Source organism: Apus apus, chromosome 1 (genome assembly GCF_020740795.1).
Source record: "Apus apus isolate bApuApu2 chromosome 1, bApuApu2.pri.cur, whole genome shotgun sequence".
In the NCBI taxonomy this organism is placed as follows: Eukaryota; Metazoa; Chordata; class Aves; order Apodiformes; family Apodidae; genus Apus; species Apus apus.
In genome coordinates, this window is record NC_067282.1 from 134,691,192 (window position 1) to 134,708,760 (window position 17,569).

General features: G+C 41.0%; 1 protein-coding gene across 4 annotated transcripts in view; it reads left to right on the top strand.

The window, feature by feature from the left end:
* Nucleotides 1-17,305, top strand: part of KIAA0930 (KIAA0930 ortholog) — a 79,214-nt gene extending 61,909 nt beyond the window's left edge. For all 4 annotated transcript variants that reach the window (XM_051608934.1, XM_051608936.1, XM_051608937.1 and 1 more), the window contains exons 5-10: nt 251-352; nt 780-920; nt 2,811-3,005; nt 5,257-5,419; nt 8,262-8,417; nt 12,321-17,305. In XM_051608934.1, coding sequence (XP_051464894.1) covers nt 251-352; nt 780-920; nt 2,811-3,005; nt 5,257-5,419; nt 8,262-8,417; nt 12,321-12,361 — 798 coding nt within the window. In that variant the 3' untranslated portion in view covers nt 12,362-17,305. The remainder of the gene's footprint in view (nt 1-250; nt 353-779; nt 921-2,810; nt 3,006-5,256; nt 5,420-8,261; nt 8,418-12,320) is intronic.
* The last annotated feature ends 264 nt before the right edge of the window (nt 17,306-17,569 follow it).

A 17,569-nucleotide genomic window follows, 5' to 3' on the forward strand; every position in this document is an offset into this window, starting at 1 on the left:
AGCAACTGGTATTTGATAACTTGAATGTGGAAATTCAAATATTTGACAAGTGTTGTCATTATTGCAAAACATGAAACCAGCTCAGCTTTGCCTGTAGGGTGTCCCGCATCTATAGTAGAACTGCAAATGTTGGCTGACTGAGCAGTGTTGAACTGTGGTGTTTTGTATGGCTTGCCTTGTATTCAGTGCATTAATTCCTGTGTGCATTTAAGTAAGATGATGGTTTGGTTTTTTTCCATATCTTTCTTAGCAAGTGTTTGCATCTCCTAGCAAACACCCAATGGACAGCAAAGGAGAGGAGTCAAAGATCAGCTATCCCAACATATTCTTCATGATTGACAGTTTTGAAGAGGTGAGTTCTTTGTTGCAGCAGCAATTTTGTCCTACTCTAGTCTTATGTCTTGATTAGCTGTTTTCTTGCACCTTTTGAACAAATGTTCTTGGCTAGTTTCAGTAATTTTTATTTTATTCAACCTTCCTCTTTTTCTACTGTTTGAAATCTGAGCTTAAACCTGGATTTATCATCTGTCTTTATGATGGGCTTAAGTAAGACAGATTGGTGTGAGAGCTGCTTATTTCAGTAAATGGTTTGCATTGTGTAATGCCTGAAGTCTAGAGGTTTTTTTTGAAAGGCTGGAGCAGAGCAATACAGCTCCCTTGCTTTCTCCCATGTGCATTGAAAGTGCCTTGAACCTAAGGAGAATCATGGGTATCTGAATATGTTTTAAGTTTGACAGCTGCAGTTTGCCTTCAAGTATTTCATCTTGCATCTTTGGCAGGTTTTCAGTGACATGACTGTGGGAGAAGGAGAAATGGTCTGTGTAGAGCTGGTGGCCAGTGACAAAAGCAACACCTTCCAAGGGGTGATTTTTCAGGGGTCCATCCGCTATGAAGCACTCAAGAAAGTCTATGACAACAGGGTAAGGCACTTTTGAAAGACAACATCCTTTGCAACAGTGAGACTCTGATCACATTTTTAATTTGCTGCTGACACTGTTAGCTTTTTGTCCTGCTAAGTCAGCTGCATTGTAATCTGTCCTTTTTGGCTTTGAAAGTTCCCTGAAAGCTAGTGCTTTTGGCTCAGACAGCTGAAAGTGTTCAGATCAGAATATATGACTCTGGTCTTTGCCAGAACCAGTGAAGTTGATAAGTAGCCAAGAGCACGACACAGGAATGGATCCGAATACCAGAGTTCTGGGAGCCCCTTCATTTTCTTGAAAGTTCACAGATATTTCTAGATACTCCAGAGAAGGGACATTTTTCAGGGAGATCTTAAACTCTGATAGCTACCTTGCTATATGTAAAACATGCTTTTCTTCCATTTGTTTTATACTCATGGTATTTCCAGCAGGTCACTGCAGTTTCACAGCCACAGAAGGATGTTTTCTTTGCTTTCCTACAGAAACATGAAATGACAGCACTTGAAGCTTAAAATTTAGTACTTAGTGCTAAAGACAAGGGAGTGCAAGAGCCAATAAACCTCTCCATTTACTATGAAGACAGTTTTTAAAAAGAAAACACAAACAATGAAACACCGCCAATACCTATTGTGACTGTAAACATAATTTTCCTTTCTCCCTACACTTTTTGGGAAAGATGCTGAAAAATTTCCCTTCTCCCTGTTTTAAATGTGTGTAGTTTACACTCTCAAAGCAGTTTTTCAAGAGAACATGAAACTGATATTTTGTGTATGTCCCACCATCATCTTATGGCCTCTCACAGTCAGCAAGTGGGTTATTAAAATAAATGGGAATGCAGAATCACTGAAGGAAGAAAAATAAGAAGAAACCCTTGCAGTGGAAAGACAAGATTCAATGTGGCAGTGTCACCCTGTAGCCTAGGAATGCCCTGTTTGACTGTGCTACTACTTTACATTGCTTTGTTAGATGAAAAAAAAAAAATTAAATCATCAAATACTCAGTTATGACCAAAGGAAAAACTTGAAATTTGACCTTTTACTAGAACAAAAGCAAGCTGTCTGTGCTTTTGAAGGTTACTTTATTTCAGTTGTGCCCATTAATTCTTAGTGCACTATGAGTTGCATGCTGTACACAATGAGCATCTTGGCCCTTTCAGGCAATTAACTGCTGAGAGTTGTAATAAACCCCTTAAACTTATGGATAAGTCCTACTTATTTCACTTGGAAAAACCTTGACTGTTTTCATATTGGTCTGTTCCTTTTTTCAGTTCTCAGTTCAGTTTTCAGTTCAGTTGTGTTAACTGGAAATTGGGCCCTTCTGTCTGTTGAGAGGGTTCAAAAGCTGTCAGGGTTTTGCGGCGAGCAATGCGATGCAGGTTTGTCGTGCATGGGGGCTGGTTCTTTGTGCTCTGGGCTTGACAAGATGGACGCAGACATGTCTGAATTGACTTGCCACAAAGTAGGGCCACGATTGTGCCCTGAGCTTTGCTGCTTCGGGGCATCTGATTTGTGTGTCTGTTGCTTTTTGGATTTAAATGAGTGCCCCTACACAGGCTGAGTTGTGCATGTGCCTGCGTGTGCTGTGGTGTGTCACATTCTGTGGGTCTGGATAAAACCCTTTTATTTAAGCGTGCCATTGGGTAACTCTGCTTTTTTTGGGTAGCTGAAGGAGTTGATTCTTCTCTGAACTCTTTTCTGTAAAACTGCTTCCCTTTTGGAATTCACTTCAAATTGTGGTTTAAAATGCATCTTCAGAATCAAGAGAATGACCATTATCCACTGTTTTTGACTCATTCTTAGATAACTGCTTTCAGAGAATGTTATTTTTTAAAAAATAAACATGGAGATGATGATATTACGTGGTTTTCTCTCCTGTCTTGATGCATTGTAGGTGAGCGTTGCAGCTAAGATGGCTCAAAGAATGTCTTTCGGCTTTTATAAGTATAGCAACATGGAGTTTGTCAGAATGAAAGGGCCGCAAGGGAAAGGACACGCAGAGATGGCAGTGAGCAGAGTTTCTACTGGTGACACTTCACCATATGGGACAGAAGAAGATTCAAACCCAGAATCCCCAGTGCATGAGAGAGTAAGTAGCAGACAGAAATACTCATTGATGGTTAAGCATGAACATGTTTTGAAGCCAGTAGATGGATTGGAGCTGGGATTAACTTGCGTCAAGGTTCTGAACTCAGTGTTGCCTGTGTATAATTTGAAATTACACAGCATATGCAGATGGATTTTTGGTGGTTTCCCTTGAGCAAATACTGAATACAGAGATGACTGGATGATTCATACTTCTGGAGGAGTGTTTTGTTGAAACAGCAGCAATGTTGATGCCAGGAAAAATTATTCCACCTGTTCTCTATGAAAATTAATAGATTCCATTTCTGTACAAGATGGGATTTACCTAGAAATATGGAATTCATATATTATGTAGATTGCTTGCTAGACCTCATAGGAAAGGGTACTTGTAGGAAATACTGCCACAAGTGAAATGCTGCCAATATGAAGCCTGTGTAACATTAAAGCAAAGATTACAGAACTAGATGCAGTACCATGTTTATGCATATGCTTAATTTTAATGCAAGTGCAGTAAAATACCAATAGAATTAGCCCGTAGATGCTGATTTGGGTGTTACTCACTTCTGAGACTTGTTTTCAATTAAGGCATTTTACCTAGTTAATGGAGATTAGGCAACATGCCTTCAAAATAGCTGCACAGATGTGTCCTGACCTTGGCTGGGAAGTTCCTGATGGATTTTCTAGTCTGATTTCCTGCATAGCATAGCTAACCTGTGTAGTTCAAAAGGTCTGCAGGACTGCTTTTAAAGGTCTCCAAGCAAACTGTGTGATTTGGTTTCTGTCTTCCTAAAAGGCAAAATGAGCTCCCATCACAGCGCTTGTGAGCTGGGTGTGCTTGCTCTCTACCATAGGGATGTAACCTGGAGAAATCAGGCCTGGAGGGACTTCCTGAACTTTTGGCTCCAAGACTTCCAGTGTCAAGTGGAGAATGTCAGCATACATATGAATAATGTATTATCATTTTTTTTGCTAATGGTTTTAATGCTAATTTGTCTGATTCTGGTTTTCCCTCCAGGTGTGATATGAAAAGGTTTCAGAATTAGAGAGAGGGAAGCACAAAGTAGAGATCAAGTGCACTACAGAGAGGATGGGTTGGATAGTAGAACGCTTGTGCTTTGGGATTTTGGGGTGGTTTGTTGTTTGGTTTTGGTTTGTTTGTTGTGGGTTGTTTGTTGTTGTTTTTTTTTGTTAGTTGGGGTTTTTTATACATTAGCATTAGAGGGACAACACAGTGTTTCTGCAGTGCAACACCAACCTGGTTTGTCTGTCATCACATGTCATCTCCCTCCTTATTATTATGGACAGATGGGAGCAGTATCAGTTCTCATCTCAGGAAGAGTTATACGATTATTAAATTAACCATGAAGAAGGAGGGATGAGGTAAAAGTTTTTCACCTCCATTAGCAAAGTAGTTTTCTTTTTTATTTTGTCATTTGAAATGAGACTATTAACATAGTACTAGCATAAGCAGTGCATTCCAGTTCTTTCTGAAATAATTTTGGTTGACTGTAACTGGTTTACACAAGAGCAACTACTGCTCTGAAGGATGGGTGTTTCTGTAGTTTCATCCCTAACCTGTGTTTCACCATAGAAAATTATATCCTTGCATTTGCAATCACTTAGACTAGCCAAATCATCAGGAGCCTTTCAACTTGTTTTTCCCCATCCCATCTTGAAATAGGATATAAATATAATTATACCTTGACTTTGCTGTTGCATCAGCATCTTGGGTTAAGTAATTGCCTTGTGACCCTGCTTCACAGAGACTCTGTAACCTTTCCTTCTAAGCAGGGAAACTACTACCTTGTGTTTGCCAAAGAAATGAATTTAAGTATGTCCAGTGCAAATCTTAAGTTACATAGTCTTATCAATTTCAACAAGCAAAAATAAGATTTTTTTTTTCTTAGTGCCTAAATGATTAATCTGGTTTTTGTTTCTTTATTGCTATAAATACTTGTTTAAATTGATCATCTGAGGAGAGAGCTGTTCATTATTCACATAACAGTTGAGGGTGGTGATATATCAAAGCATTTTCATCTTAATGAGCATCTTGAAGCTGAGATGACTGTTCACTGGACACTCTTTGGCCACTGATAAAACTTACAGCTAGACATTAGTCATGATTCTGAGTTTTACACACGACTGCCTTGTGGCACATATTTGAGACTGATTATTTCTTCCTGGAAGCACAGAACTTTTTAAACAAAACTTTTTCTACAAAACTTTTTCTAGCACTTGTTGTGTTTCCCTTTCAGGTCACTTCTTTCAGCACACCGCCAACCCCAGAACGCAACAATCGCCCATCCTTTTTCTCCCCATCCCTCAAGAGAAAAGTGCCCCGAAATCGAATTGCTGAAATGAAAAAATCCCACTCAGCAAATGACAGTGAGGAGTTCTTCAGAGATGATGATGGTGGAGGTGAGAGAAGTGGTATCAGCTAAGCAGACTTGTCTGGGGAGGGCACAGAGCTATGGAAAGGGATCCCTATGCTGGATTTTACTCAAGGTTTGCAGTGTGAGGAACCTAGCTCCACAGAAAGTCCAACACTAGTGCCACTCTGAAATGGAGGTTGTTCTCAGACTTGGCATCTGTTTGAAGGCTGGAGACCAACAATTCCTACATATGTTTGAAACTTATCTCAGCTTTTTATATAGACCCATTTGAGAGAAACTTGAGCAGGAAACATCCTCTCCCTTTCACAAATAACACACTCTCAGGTGTCTCTCTTCCAGATATCCCAGTGTAGTGGGGTAGAGCATGCTCTCAGGGACAAGTTCTCTGTATTCCCTGATTTGATTCAGAGTTCCTTAATATTGATGAAACGGCATTTGCTTCAACTGGCTTTGCATCAGTTCTAAGCTCTCTGAAAAGAAAACCTAATTGATTTGTATATATATATAATGGTTTAACACCTTGTGGAACTCTTCCTTTGAATTCTAGTTATTCTGTACGAAACAACCAACAAGATAAAAAAATTGAGTCTGATGCAGAATATACTGTATAAAGCCAATCATATCACAGTTTTGTTAGGTGGGAAACTCACAAATGTTGAAGTCCGAACTGCTTTTCATGTGTTTGAAAACTATTTGGTAGCAAAGCCAAAAAAAAGACCTAACTATCTGTTGGCATGCTAATAGGTAAACACAGAGGTAGTTTCCAGATCACAAGTTCTGTTTGTAGTACTACCCATAAGTGATACTGGGCCAGCTTACCTAATATAGAAATGCATATTAAAACACTTAAGTGTTGCAAACAAAACATTTAAGTGATAATTTTGAATTCAAATTCTGTGCAGCTTAAAGTGGTTGAAACTAATTATCAGTTGCATCAATAAAAACCTTTCCTTATCTCTTTTTCCTTAACTTGCCTATCCAAAAACATCTTTTCATTCAAATGAGATGTGTTTTAACATGTTTTAATAGGGAAAGGGTAGGACCTGGGTCTGTTACTACATAATGTGGGGAGAAAAGGCAGCTTTCCCTGATGAAGTCCTGCTTTTATTGTCTTTCTCCTGGAGACTACACAGGATAGAATGGAGTTCAAGGCATTTATCTGCTCTAATGGGTGGTGGTAGTGTCTGCTCAAGGATTGTTTTCCAGGGTCTGATCCTAGTGTACTTCATCATAATTATTAACATTATTATTATTTTAATTTTCTCTTCTTTCTTACATATTACAGAAGTAAACAAATTTCAGGTTTTCCTTATATTTTGTAGCACGCATATAAAATACTGAGAATTGTGGTTTCACTTATTTATAAATATATTTTTACCTTATTGTTCCTGGTCCTAAAAATAGAGGAATATTTTAACAGCTCGGAAGTTTAATGTGTTCAAAGATGAGATTTCAACTAGGAAAAGTAACTAAAATGAGATTTATTTACAAATTTCAGAAACCTGAATGCCCTTATCAGTGTTTGCTCAGGAGATGCAATGGTGAAATTCTCTTGTTTCAGAAAGGAAAAGCCACCTTCAAAAAGCCCATCACTGGGTGAACTGTAGAAGCAGAGGTCTTTGTGTGTATCTTGACTTTGTGGGTGGAGGAAAACTTGGTTGTCTGAAGATCAGCAGTGTCCTTGGTCTGGCCAGTGCTGCTGCAGACCTGCTTCCAGAGCAGACAGACATGTTGTGGATAGTGGCAGCCCATGAGGTCCCACTTCACTCACTTCTGCTGTGTGCAGGCATGATGCAGCAGCAGAATTGGGCTTATTCCAGCTACTGGAGTCAGGTCTTTTTGGCCTGATCACCACAGTGCTGTTTGCATAGTGATGATGTATGGGAGGAGGGAATAGACTGCTTGGCTATACACATTTATAGAGAAGGAGGGAAAACAAGAGGTTTTTAGCTCCTGCCTTGGTAAACATCTTCCTAGAGTAGCTGCTATTATGTATTTTTCCTGTGCTAGAACCACCTTGTGTGGATCAGGACCCACTTTTAAACAAATGAGTCCCAGAGCTTGGATTGCTCTGGATCAGAATTATTGTGTTCACTTGGACATCTGCTTTTAGCACTGTGGAACGGGGTTGAATCTTACAGGGGAATGGAGGGAAAGTTTAGGCACACTCAAAGTATATGGCATATGTGTTCCTGGCTGTGGCAAAGACCTTCAGCTATAAAAAACACCTCTAGCCTACAGTGGATTCAGCATCCTTTTATTTTAAATGTTATTTGTAGAGCTCTACAGTAATTATGGGAATAGCACTGCTGAAGGTTCCCAGGCTTGGTGTGGGGGTTGCATGGAAATCTGATAAACTGGCTTATTAATGCTGACTGTCTTGCTTCCTCTAATGTTTCCTCCATCTTGCAGATGTCAGTTATATTCATGATACAGTTTTTCTTCTCTTAAACTGAAGAATTTCTGCATGAGTAACTACCTAATTGTAGGGATATTCTATTTTGTATATGAGAGAAGGCTGGGTTAGGATTCTGCCTGTGCAGTGTGGTAGCAAAATCTTCATTCCCTATCCTGGCTGGTCTATTAGTGGATAATTGTTGACAACTGCTGCCAGCTGCTGATACAATTAATTATCTTCAATGTAAATGATGAATTCTCTGCTGGGCCAGATCTGAGTGATTTACAAAAATTAAAAATAATAATAGTAGTGACCGGTATGGGATTTCTCTCTAGACAATGAATAGTAGGCTTTTCTTGTTGGTTTTTTTTTTGTTTTTTTTTTTTTACTTTCAGAAGCTTTCATTGGGTCTTCCAATAAAGCACAGAAAGCAGAATCACTTTAAACTTGCTGCCTTCTACCTTCACAGATCTGCACAACGCGACAAACCTGCGGTCGCGGTCCCTGTCTGGAACAGGACGATCTCTGGTGGGCTCGTGGCTGAAGCTGAACAGAACAGATGAAAACTTTCTACTCTATGCACACTTAACTTACATCACTTTGCCATTGCATCGAATTTTAACAGGTGAATTTTGACTTCCATTGTGTATACACAGAGAGTCCTTTGATTCCAAGACACCCTTCTGTGTTGTGGGATTTTGCTACTAAGGTGGAGGAATAAGTATTTGTCTGTAAGGGAAATACTGTAGCAGCAAATCAGTGTGTAAAAGTGGAGTAGTGTCACCCTGTTCTCTGGCTTTGGGCCAGTTCTGCCCAAAACCAAACAGGCAAAGCTTCCAACAAGTTGGTAGATTGTTCTGACAAACTTTGAGAGGAACGCTAGTTGCTCTAATACTGCAATTAAAACTTTGTCCGTTTCAGGAGGTCAAGGCAACTCATTGTGAGCCCATCCACTGACAGCAGGAGTTGTAGCAGGGATCTGTGACTGAGAGGGTTGCAGAAGGGCAGCTCTGGAATTTGGAGTGACCTCCTTTGCCATCTGTGACTGTTAGGTTTAGCTTCCATATAAGTCACTTGGACTGATCAAAGTGCCCACACTGCCCATAAATCCATCAGGTGCCTAAGGATGTTGCTGTGTTCTACCATGAGTAATTGAAGTTCCCCATATTGTTTGTATAGCTATGCCACTTGCTGCATTAATGACAGTAATTTCTTTAATTGGGCTAGGGTAGCACAATAAGTTGGGGTTTACAGTCTGCAGGCAGTACTGAAGTATTGATTTTTATCCAGGTAAGTCTTGTCTGCCTACAAATACAAGTGAACTAGAGAAAACAACTGGTCTGTTTGAAATCTGTCAGTAAGCCTGCTAGCCTTTCAGGGATACAGCTTGTGATATGAGAGTATCTATGGGACTCTTTAGACAAGTTTGAAAATTGAGAAAGCAGCAGTGGTTGAGAGCAGTGGCAGTTTCTTTCTTACAGACATTGAGTGCTGCTATCCACTGTGTTTATTCTTTTGAAGTGAAGCCCTGAGGTGCCTTCTCATTGACCACTATGGGCAGAAAGTAAGTTTGATCCAGCTGCACAGCAGCATCTTAGGCAAAACTATTGCTCAACTCCAACATCAAGACCAAAATTAGCTATGATCCCAGAGTAATGTAAAGTCCAGTCTCATCTAACATTGAAAGATCCTTATAACTGTTACTTCCTCTAAGAACTTAACCTTTTCCTTCTCTTCCTATCCAGCAGATGGGATGACTTCTGAGTAGGATTGTCTGGATTGTGAGCTTTTGATCAGTGTCTGCTTTTTCTTGTCTGGGTTTAAAAAGGAGAGACACACTGGAGAAGAAAACTAATCTGTGACATAGTGGTTATTTCCAGACTGTTCCTGAAAAGTAGCTAAAAGAAAAGGAGTTAGGAAATCTGTTGTTAAGCAGGTTAATCTGCTGCTAAGAGAGATGAGAAGATAGTATGGGTATTGATGTCATAGTGTCAACGTTTGACCCAGTTGGACAACAATGCTCTCGATCCCCTCCCCCTCCTACCCAGGTAGGGAAGGAGAGAGAGAAAAAAAAAAAGAGACTTGTCTAGATTGAAAACTGAACCGTGCAACTTTATTTAGAATATTAATACGTGATGTTAGAGTGTATATATATATATATATAGTGATTATACAAAAGTGTGGCAGAAGCCTCTCGCCTCCCCCCACCCCCAGCAACTCCCACAGCACTTCCCTCAGATGAGACAATTCCGAGGAATCCCGAAGCTGCTCCTGGAGAAGGCAGAGAGTTACGAGGGTCAGGAGGGCTTGAGGTCGATGGTTCGATGATGATGGGCAGATGGTGTTTTCCCAGACGCCGGCCACGAACAAAAGAAAGAGGAAAAGAGAGAAAAAGGAAGGCAGATAGACAGGCAAGGCGAAGCGGCGAGAGAGCGAAGCAGGAAGGAAGGAAGTTTTCTTCTGTCATCTCCGACCTTCCCCCGAGCCTACGTAGATATATGGAATGGAATATCTCTGGCCAGTTTTGCTGTTCGTCTAACCCAGCCTCCCACGGGGCGGGGGGACCACAGATCCCCCCGTAGTGTCTGAGCCGGCAGAGCAAAGGCACGACCTTGAGAGCCCAGCAATTACAAAAACATTCCAGTGTCTTATCAACCTAGCAGAACACGCAGTTGCTAGTTGAAGAAAGCTCACTGAAATAAAAAAAAAAAAAATCAGCAAAAGAAAAACTGGCTTCATCCTGGCTCAAACCAGGACACACAGGCTGTATTATGCTAGTGTAATAGTAACAGCTGTAGTCTTGTCCTCGTTGGCAGGCTGAGATCTTGAAGTGTGTTGAAAAGTAGCATGGCATTTGCTCTAAAGAAAAGGAAACTGTAGCTGATAAGGTAGGAGTGGAAATTATACTTAGTGAAGAGGTGTTTCTACATTTGTCCTTTCACTGTATGTGAATTATTTCAATTTAGAAGAAGTTACAGATTCCAGTAAAAATTCATCTTCTGTAATTAAGGGTGGATTTTTACCATTTCAGCAAAATACATAATTATTCCTCATTATGATAATTGTGTTGATAATCTTACAGCTAGTTAGCTGGAGTTACTAAGCTCACTCTCTCACCACAGGCACTTTTGAAGTTCACAGAAGATGTATTGTTCCTGCTGGCATTTAATACTTGTTTTAGTGGGTGGCATAAATGCCTCCATGCTCAAATATTTGCTTTGAGCTGGAACATCCTTTCTGAGACTTAATTTGTTTAACATATGATTGCTTTAGTTTGGTGTATACATTGGGATGCACAGAAATAGGACATTAAATGTCTGGGCTGTAAGGCAGAATTTTAATCTGTAGTTTTTCACTGCCTGTGTTTCCTTTTGCTTGACACATGGGATAGGGCTGGTTTCCAGCACCTTTTTGTAATTAATGCATGTGCACCAGTGGCAGCTTTCCAGCAAGCGGGAGTGTTACTCATGGGGCAGGATGAAGTGAAAGATGCTCATCTCCCTTGGGTAGCTGGGGAAGCCTGCAGTAAGAAATGAAACTCCCAGTGGTAGTGATCAAAGTACATTTTAAAATGTCTGGAGTTTATACATATTGATAAGACTTCCTTGCTCTGAGCCTTCTCTCCATGCTTAGATAATCCCAGTTCTCTCAGCCTCTCCCCATATGTCAGAGGTTCCAATCCCTTAATCATCTTTGTGGCCTTTCACTGTACTCATTCCACTGTGTTTCAGTCCTTACAAGTGTGGTGAGAGCCCTCTGGAGCTGTGGATCAATTTTTACTCGCGTCATCCCCCTTGTACAACTGTATGTGATCAGCCTCTTAATTAAGTGTGTGCTCCCTTTTCCCATATTCTTTATTCTTTATGTAGCCTTGAAAAGGAGGTAGCCACCCAGTTTCCAGATATTGCTATGTACTGCCTTGCCAGTATGCTGGTTTTACTGTCTACATTTGAAAAGATGCCCACAATTATGACAGATATGTTACAGGATCGTGTTGTGTCACATTTGGACAATATGGAACTAAGGAGCCAACAAAAGTAGGTTTGTGGCAGCTTTTTGAGTGTAGAAATGTAGGCTTTGGGGTATGGAATGGGTGAAATGGTAGAATTTTTTGTGCCAACGTCTTCAGAGCCAAAAGTCTCTTTAAAGGTCTTGAGGATGATACATTTTCCCATTCAAGAAAGGGAAACCTTTGGCTTGTTTCTGTGGAAGATGCTGCTGCTCTGTATCTGGCACGTTGCATGATCCCAGTATAAATTATACTTAGTACATCATTTGCCATCTCTGCATGATGGGATATATTTGTGCTTTACCATCTCTCAACTAGGGTGCAGCTGAGGAGGAGTTAAATTGAACTTTAATAGGCAAAGTTGCATACCTGTGTTTTAAATTCCCTTGGTGGCACAAGAGGGGGACTGTGCTGCAGCCCACAGTTGCATCTCCAGTTCTTAATGCTTTTTTGGTACTGTGGCTACTTTCAGGAGCCGCCTAAGTCTGCTGTATCTCTTTGTTTCTCTCCCTTGCCCAGATATCCTGGAAGTGCGGCAGAAACCAATTCTGATGACATAGCAGAGAGCGGGCACTGCCTTGGAGCCTTGTTGCCAAGTGCCTAACCACAGCGGTTTTCTGTGCTAACACTACCATCTAGTGTCAGGAACATAAACCTCCGCAGGAAAAAAGGGAAGTCCGAGAATACCAGCCGATCAAAAGTGCCTCTTTCTTCCTTCCTCTGCTGTCACGCACCGTATGCACACGTGCAGTACATGGCTCGAGTGTTGCTGCCTGCAAGAGGACTTTCATCAAGATCAAACGAGAAGGGGCAGTGTTTAAAACAAGTCGATGCTTTATGGACAGTTTGTTACTCTGTTTATAACTAAGAAACCAACAATAAGTACACAACGTGTTAAAACTTCATATTCTTTGGGAGAACTAACTAGAGGATTTCGTAATGATGTACTAAGGAACGTGGTTCCGTAAGACTCTGGCCCATACACTCTGGCTTGATGTATGTGTGAGCATGTGTGCGTGCATGTGGGGATTGGAGGGATAGGGGAATCATTTCCTACTGAGGGAGGGTAAGGAAAAAGATCCTACAAAGATACACAGCCCTTTTGGTATGTGCAGCGGGTCACGTCAGAGCTGAAAAGAGGCTGAAAATGTTCCCACTTGTTCATGTGTCAGTGTTAGGACAGTTGAACGCTGCTGACAGATTTCTGTATCTACCAAAGAACAGCAACATTTTCATCCTCAAGAACTGGCTAAGAAGATGAGCCAGTGAAAAGAAGGCTAAAATGTGCTGCTACAGTAAAGCCGAGGTTCATATGCAGAACTAATGCTGCTTTTCTCTGTGAGCTGAGTTGATAGAAGCTTGAGACTAAACTGGAAAAATAGGAGGCTGGAATTGGACTCCAAAACTTAAAAACCTTACCGATAGCCAACAACATCCTCCTGCATGCACTGGACTTCAGAGTAGGCAGAGTCATCCTGGTGGTAGCGTTTGTAGCCAAGGGGGGCATGAGAACTCATTAACGGTGGGGCAGCCTGCCTGGATCCTTCATCTCCTGGTGGTGTTCTGCTGTACCGTGACATGCCGACGCACGGAGAGTTTTCTTGAAAGACAAAAGATGGAAGTGTAATTCTGCTCTGAGAAGTGACTAAAAATAGCATAGTGGAAGGTGTGAAAATTGTGTGTCAGGAGCTCTCAGGAAAAAAGCCTTATGTTTACAGGTAAAATGCAGCTTTCTCTAAATAGTAAAACTCTGCTGTCCTAGATATTTGAAAGCTAACTGGTGGTATACTGGGACTGCTGCAGGCAGCTTCACTGTTTTGATATGGAAGCCAGTCAGTGCTTTGGTTTATTTACAACTGCATAGCTGGCACAGCAAAGGGTGGGGTAGCATGTCACCTAGAGCATGTGATGCTTCAGTACATGCACAGATAGAGTGAGAAATGCCATTTCTGTCACTTTTCAGACTCCAAGCACCTAAACTGAACGCTGTTGCCACAGTTAGCAAATGGCATATGCTCTGAGCCTGGACCTTTGTCTCCCTCAGAGCCAGCCTTTCTTTCCCAAAGTGCTTTGTTGTTATTCTCTCAAAAACATCAGATGACTTAACCTCTTAAATAGGACTTTCTGCTTTTTTTCCTCAGGCCAGGTTTCATGGGAATAGCTCCGCTTCAGCATAAAGGTAGACTAACTTTATCATTCAGCCCAACATGGTGAATCCTACATGGTAAGGAGGTTTTTTGTTTTGTTTTCCTTTTTTTTTTTTTTTTTTTTTTTAATTGAGGCTAGGCCTGGAAGCAGTCACCTTATTGCAGGATGGTAGCATTTCTGACACCGACAGCATGAGTGCATGACAGGCCTGGCTGACCAGTTTTTAATTTGCTTCACATGTGTTGCAACAGCATTAGAAAAAAGTTCACTTTGTCATTACCAGCACAGCCACTTTTCATGTTGCAGCCTTTGAACTTTGCTCCATGGGAGTTTTTGGTTGTGCCTGTGTGTGAGGTGTTCACATGGTCAAACATGAGGCATGTTCTCTGGGTGCCTAAGCTTCATTCCCGAGTTGGGGGGGGGAGAGGTAGAGTCCTAAATCAGCAGCTGAAGTGGCCTCTTAAAAACTTGCTAGGCAGCTGAGGCATGTACCTGAGATCCCTAGGGCGTGTGCCTATTGGCAGTCGATACAGATATTTTTCCTCTCCTCATGCTAAGCCACTCTTCAGCTAAAAGACCAGTCCTACTCTGAAGCCTCTCAAGATGTTCCTTATTCTACGCTTCCATGCTGCTGGGCTGGGCAAACCAGTGCTCGGTGTTTCTATACGTATTAGTTGGGGAGGGAAAGGAGAGAGGGTTAATATTTGTACTACTAGTCACAATTTATACCTTTCAGTCAAACAGCCAGAGGAATAATACACATGAAAAGGAAATCTACCCAGATTGGAACCTCAGTGGTAGGTGCCTAGTACTGCTTCAGTTGACAGTAATTTGTCATGCTTTCTTGGTATCATGTATTGCATTTAGGTAGCTTCATTTCATGTGGTCTGAAAGGCTGAGCAAACCTTGCTGCACAAGACTTCAGAGCAAATGAAGAATGATTCTAAACTAGTATATTAGTATGAAGGCAGCATTACAGTAAGTACAGCTCAGATCCTATGTCTATTATGCAGGAGGTATCCTCTGCTTTGTTACATGTACGTGGGTGGATTTCGATGTCTAGTCTTTGAAAGGATTCAGTGTAAATGTCCTAATAAAAATCAGTTGATTTATTGTATCCTGCTAGTGGATATGCTATGGGTACGTTGAAGACTCACCTTTTTTAGTAGAAAAGGGCTACAGTTATGCCCAGATGAACTTCCATTGAAAACAGAGGTCAAAAAGTCTACTGAATGTCAATAGTGCTTTTTTGAAATAAATAAATGTGCCAGATTCTCCTCTAAATAACTCACCTAGACTTCTCATGTATCACCCCTGGTTCCCACTTCCTGTTATGAAGTGAGGGGAAAAAAATATCCATGTTTTGTTTTCCTTTTGAACATAACCTTAAAATCATAATTTATTTTCCTTGTAGAGACAGATTGACAAGGAAGGTGATCAGAGCTTTGCTTGGGCCCCAATGGCATAGCTGAGCCCTTAGCATGCTATTGCACTATACCAAAAAAATAATAGGGAATGTTAGTAGGAACCTCTCACCTTTTCAGTTTGAGGTGTTTTAATTCTGTAGCTCCTAAGCAATAAAGCATTTTGAGCCTCTGTTGGCCATTTAAATAGCTGCTGAGGAATGAACTGGTGTGTTCTGCATGCCATAAAGGCTGTATGGCTGTTGATGTCTTAACTGTTGGAGCACAGTGGTTTTCATTAGTTAAGCTGATGCTTGAGAAAGCAGCACAGTTAACACATTTGGGAAGCTTTGCAGAACAGCTTTATTTATTTACAGAATCCCACCATACCTCATTACTCAGTTAACTTCTTCCATCCTTCTGCCTATTCACTCTCTCCGGAGATGGAGTCTTACCACTTGAACTATCCATAGATGATGTATATTGATAAATGTCAAATGCAAGGATGTAAATATTTTCACACTTAAAAGGTTTTCACAGCTGTAAAGTCAGCAAGTAAAAAGCCTTTGTTTTTTAAAGAAAGCTCTTAAATCAGTTATTTTGTATTAGCAGATGATTGCCCTGCCTTAGACATGACTGTGTAGGTGAAATCATGTTCTCTTATTGCCAACCAGCATAGGCTGGGTTCCAAGTCTCCTTGTAAAAGAAGAAGCCATTTTTAGAAACACCACAGATTTTTCAGCTGTCCTGGCTAATCCTGTTTGTGTGGGTTCCTTTCCTTCTCTTTTTATTCTCCTGGTCTTCGTTGTTTACAAGGCTTGAGCATGTTGGGCTCTGGATTGCTGTTACTCAGTTTTCCAGTTCTCGGCATGATGTGCTTTCCAGAAGAGAGAATTATTTGCACAGGTGACTTTTCACAATAGAGTGGTTTTCCCAAAGTATGTTCTTCCACCAAGTTTTAATTAAAACAGTGAAGTCCTTGGCTCTGCAGACAGATTTCCTCTGGCAGACCCCCATGTACAGAATCCCATCTGGTCACTGAAGTTCTACATGGATATGGTGTGGAGCCCACATAAAGTGTCTACACTTTTGGACCGTTGACCTGCTTCTTTCCAATCATTAGTTTTTCCCTTTCCAGATGATGGCTTGTCCTGTATTTTCTAGTCTAAAGCCTCCCCTTTACTAAAGATAGATATAAGAGAAAATCTACAGAAGTGCCTACGCTCTTGCTGTCCAGTGGGGTTTAAGAACAAATTTTTATTTAGGAAATTAATGAAGTAGTCTTAAATTCTGTCTGTATTGTGTGTAGCAGCATCAAGAAATGACAAGCTTATAGTTCTTGGAAGAACCGGCCATCTCCTACAGACTCACCCTTTGTGTTTGAAAGACTCTCATGGTCTCCAGAGGTCATGGCTGAAAGCTCTGGGAAATGGGTTTCTTGTGATCACAGCAGTTGGATATCTGTGAATGCCTTACCTTGTTTTGTGAGGTGTGACTGAAAGTGTGTGGCGCTAGTGTGAAGAAGTTCTGTGTCAAAAATAGGTGCGGTAGAATCCAGTGAAAGGCATTGTGAAATAAGTAGCTTTTACACCAAACTTTAACAAAAGAGTATATATTACACCAGAATGTAGCTGTTTGGATGCTTGGTCAAGATAATAACAAGGCTGCAAGCAGGTTACAATGTTGAACGTTCTCTGTGTAAATATATAAATATTCTGAGCCTAATTTTATCAGACTAACACATGTTGCATGGTTTGGGCTTTTTTTTGCCTCGTTGATCATCGGTGTTGATTAAAAGATGATAGGTTGAAAGTCATGCTGGCGCTGTGCTGAGCCCCTTGAGCAAAGAGCAAGGAGAACCTTTGTGCACCAAAAATGGGAGTTGACTTTGCATATGGCAGCAGTGAAGTAAGTGTTGGACCCTGCAGCCAATAAACAGACCTCTTAAACGACCATGAAGTTTGTTAATAGTGTTTTCTCTCTCTGTGCCGAGCGGTGTTGGAGTTTGAATGTATTCCTTGCTGGTGGTAAGCACAAAAGGTGCAATAGCACTGTGGTAGCCGTGGTAAACATTGCCAAACAGACATTCAGGAGGCAAAGCAGCCTCTTGGCTCTCTGTTCTTATTCTATTTTGAGCCAAGCCTACCTACTGACTCCACTTGCTGAATCTTTCACTGATCAGCCTCTGACAACTTGACATTGTGTAAGGGGAAGAAG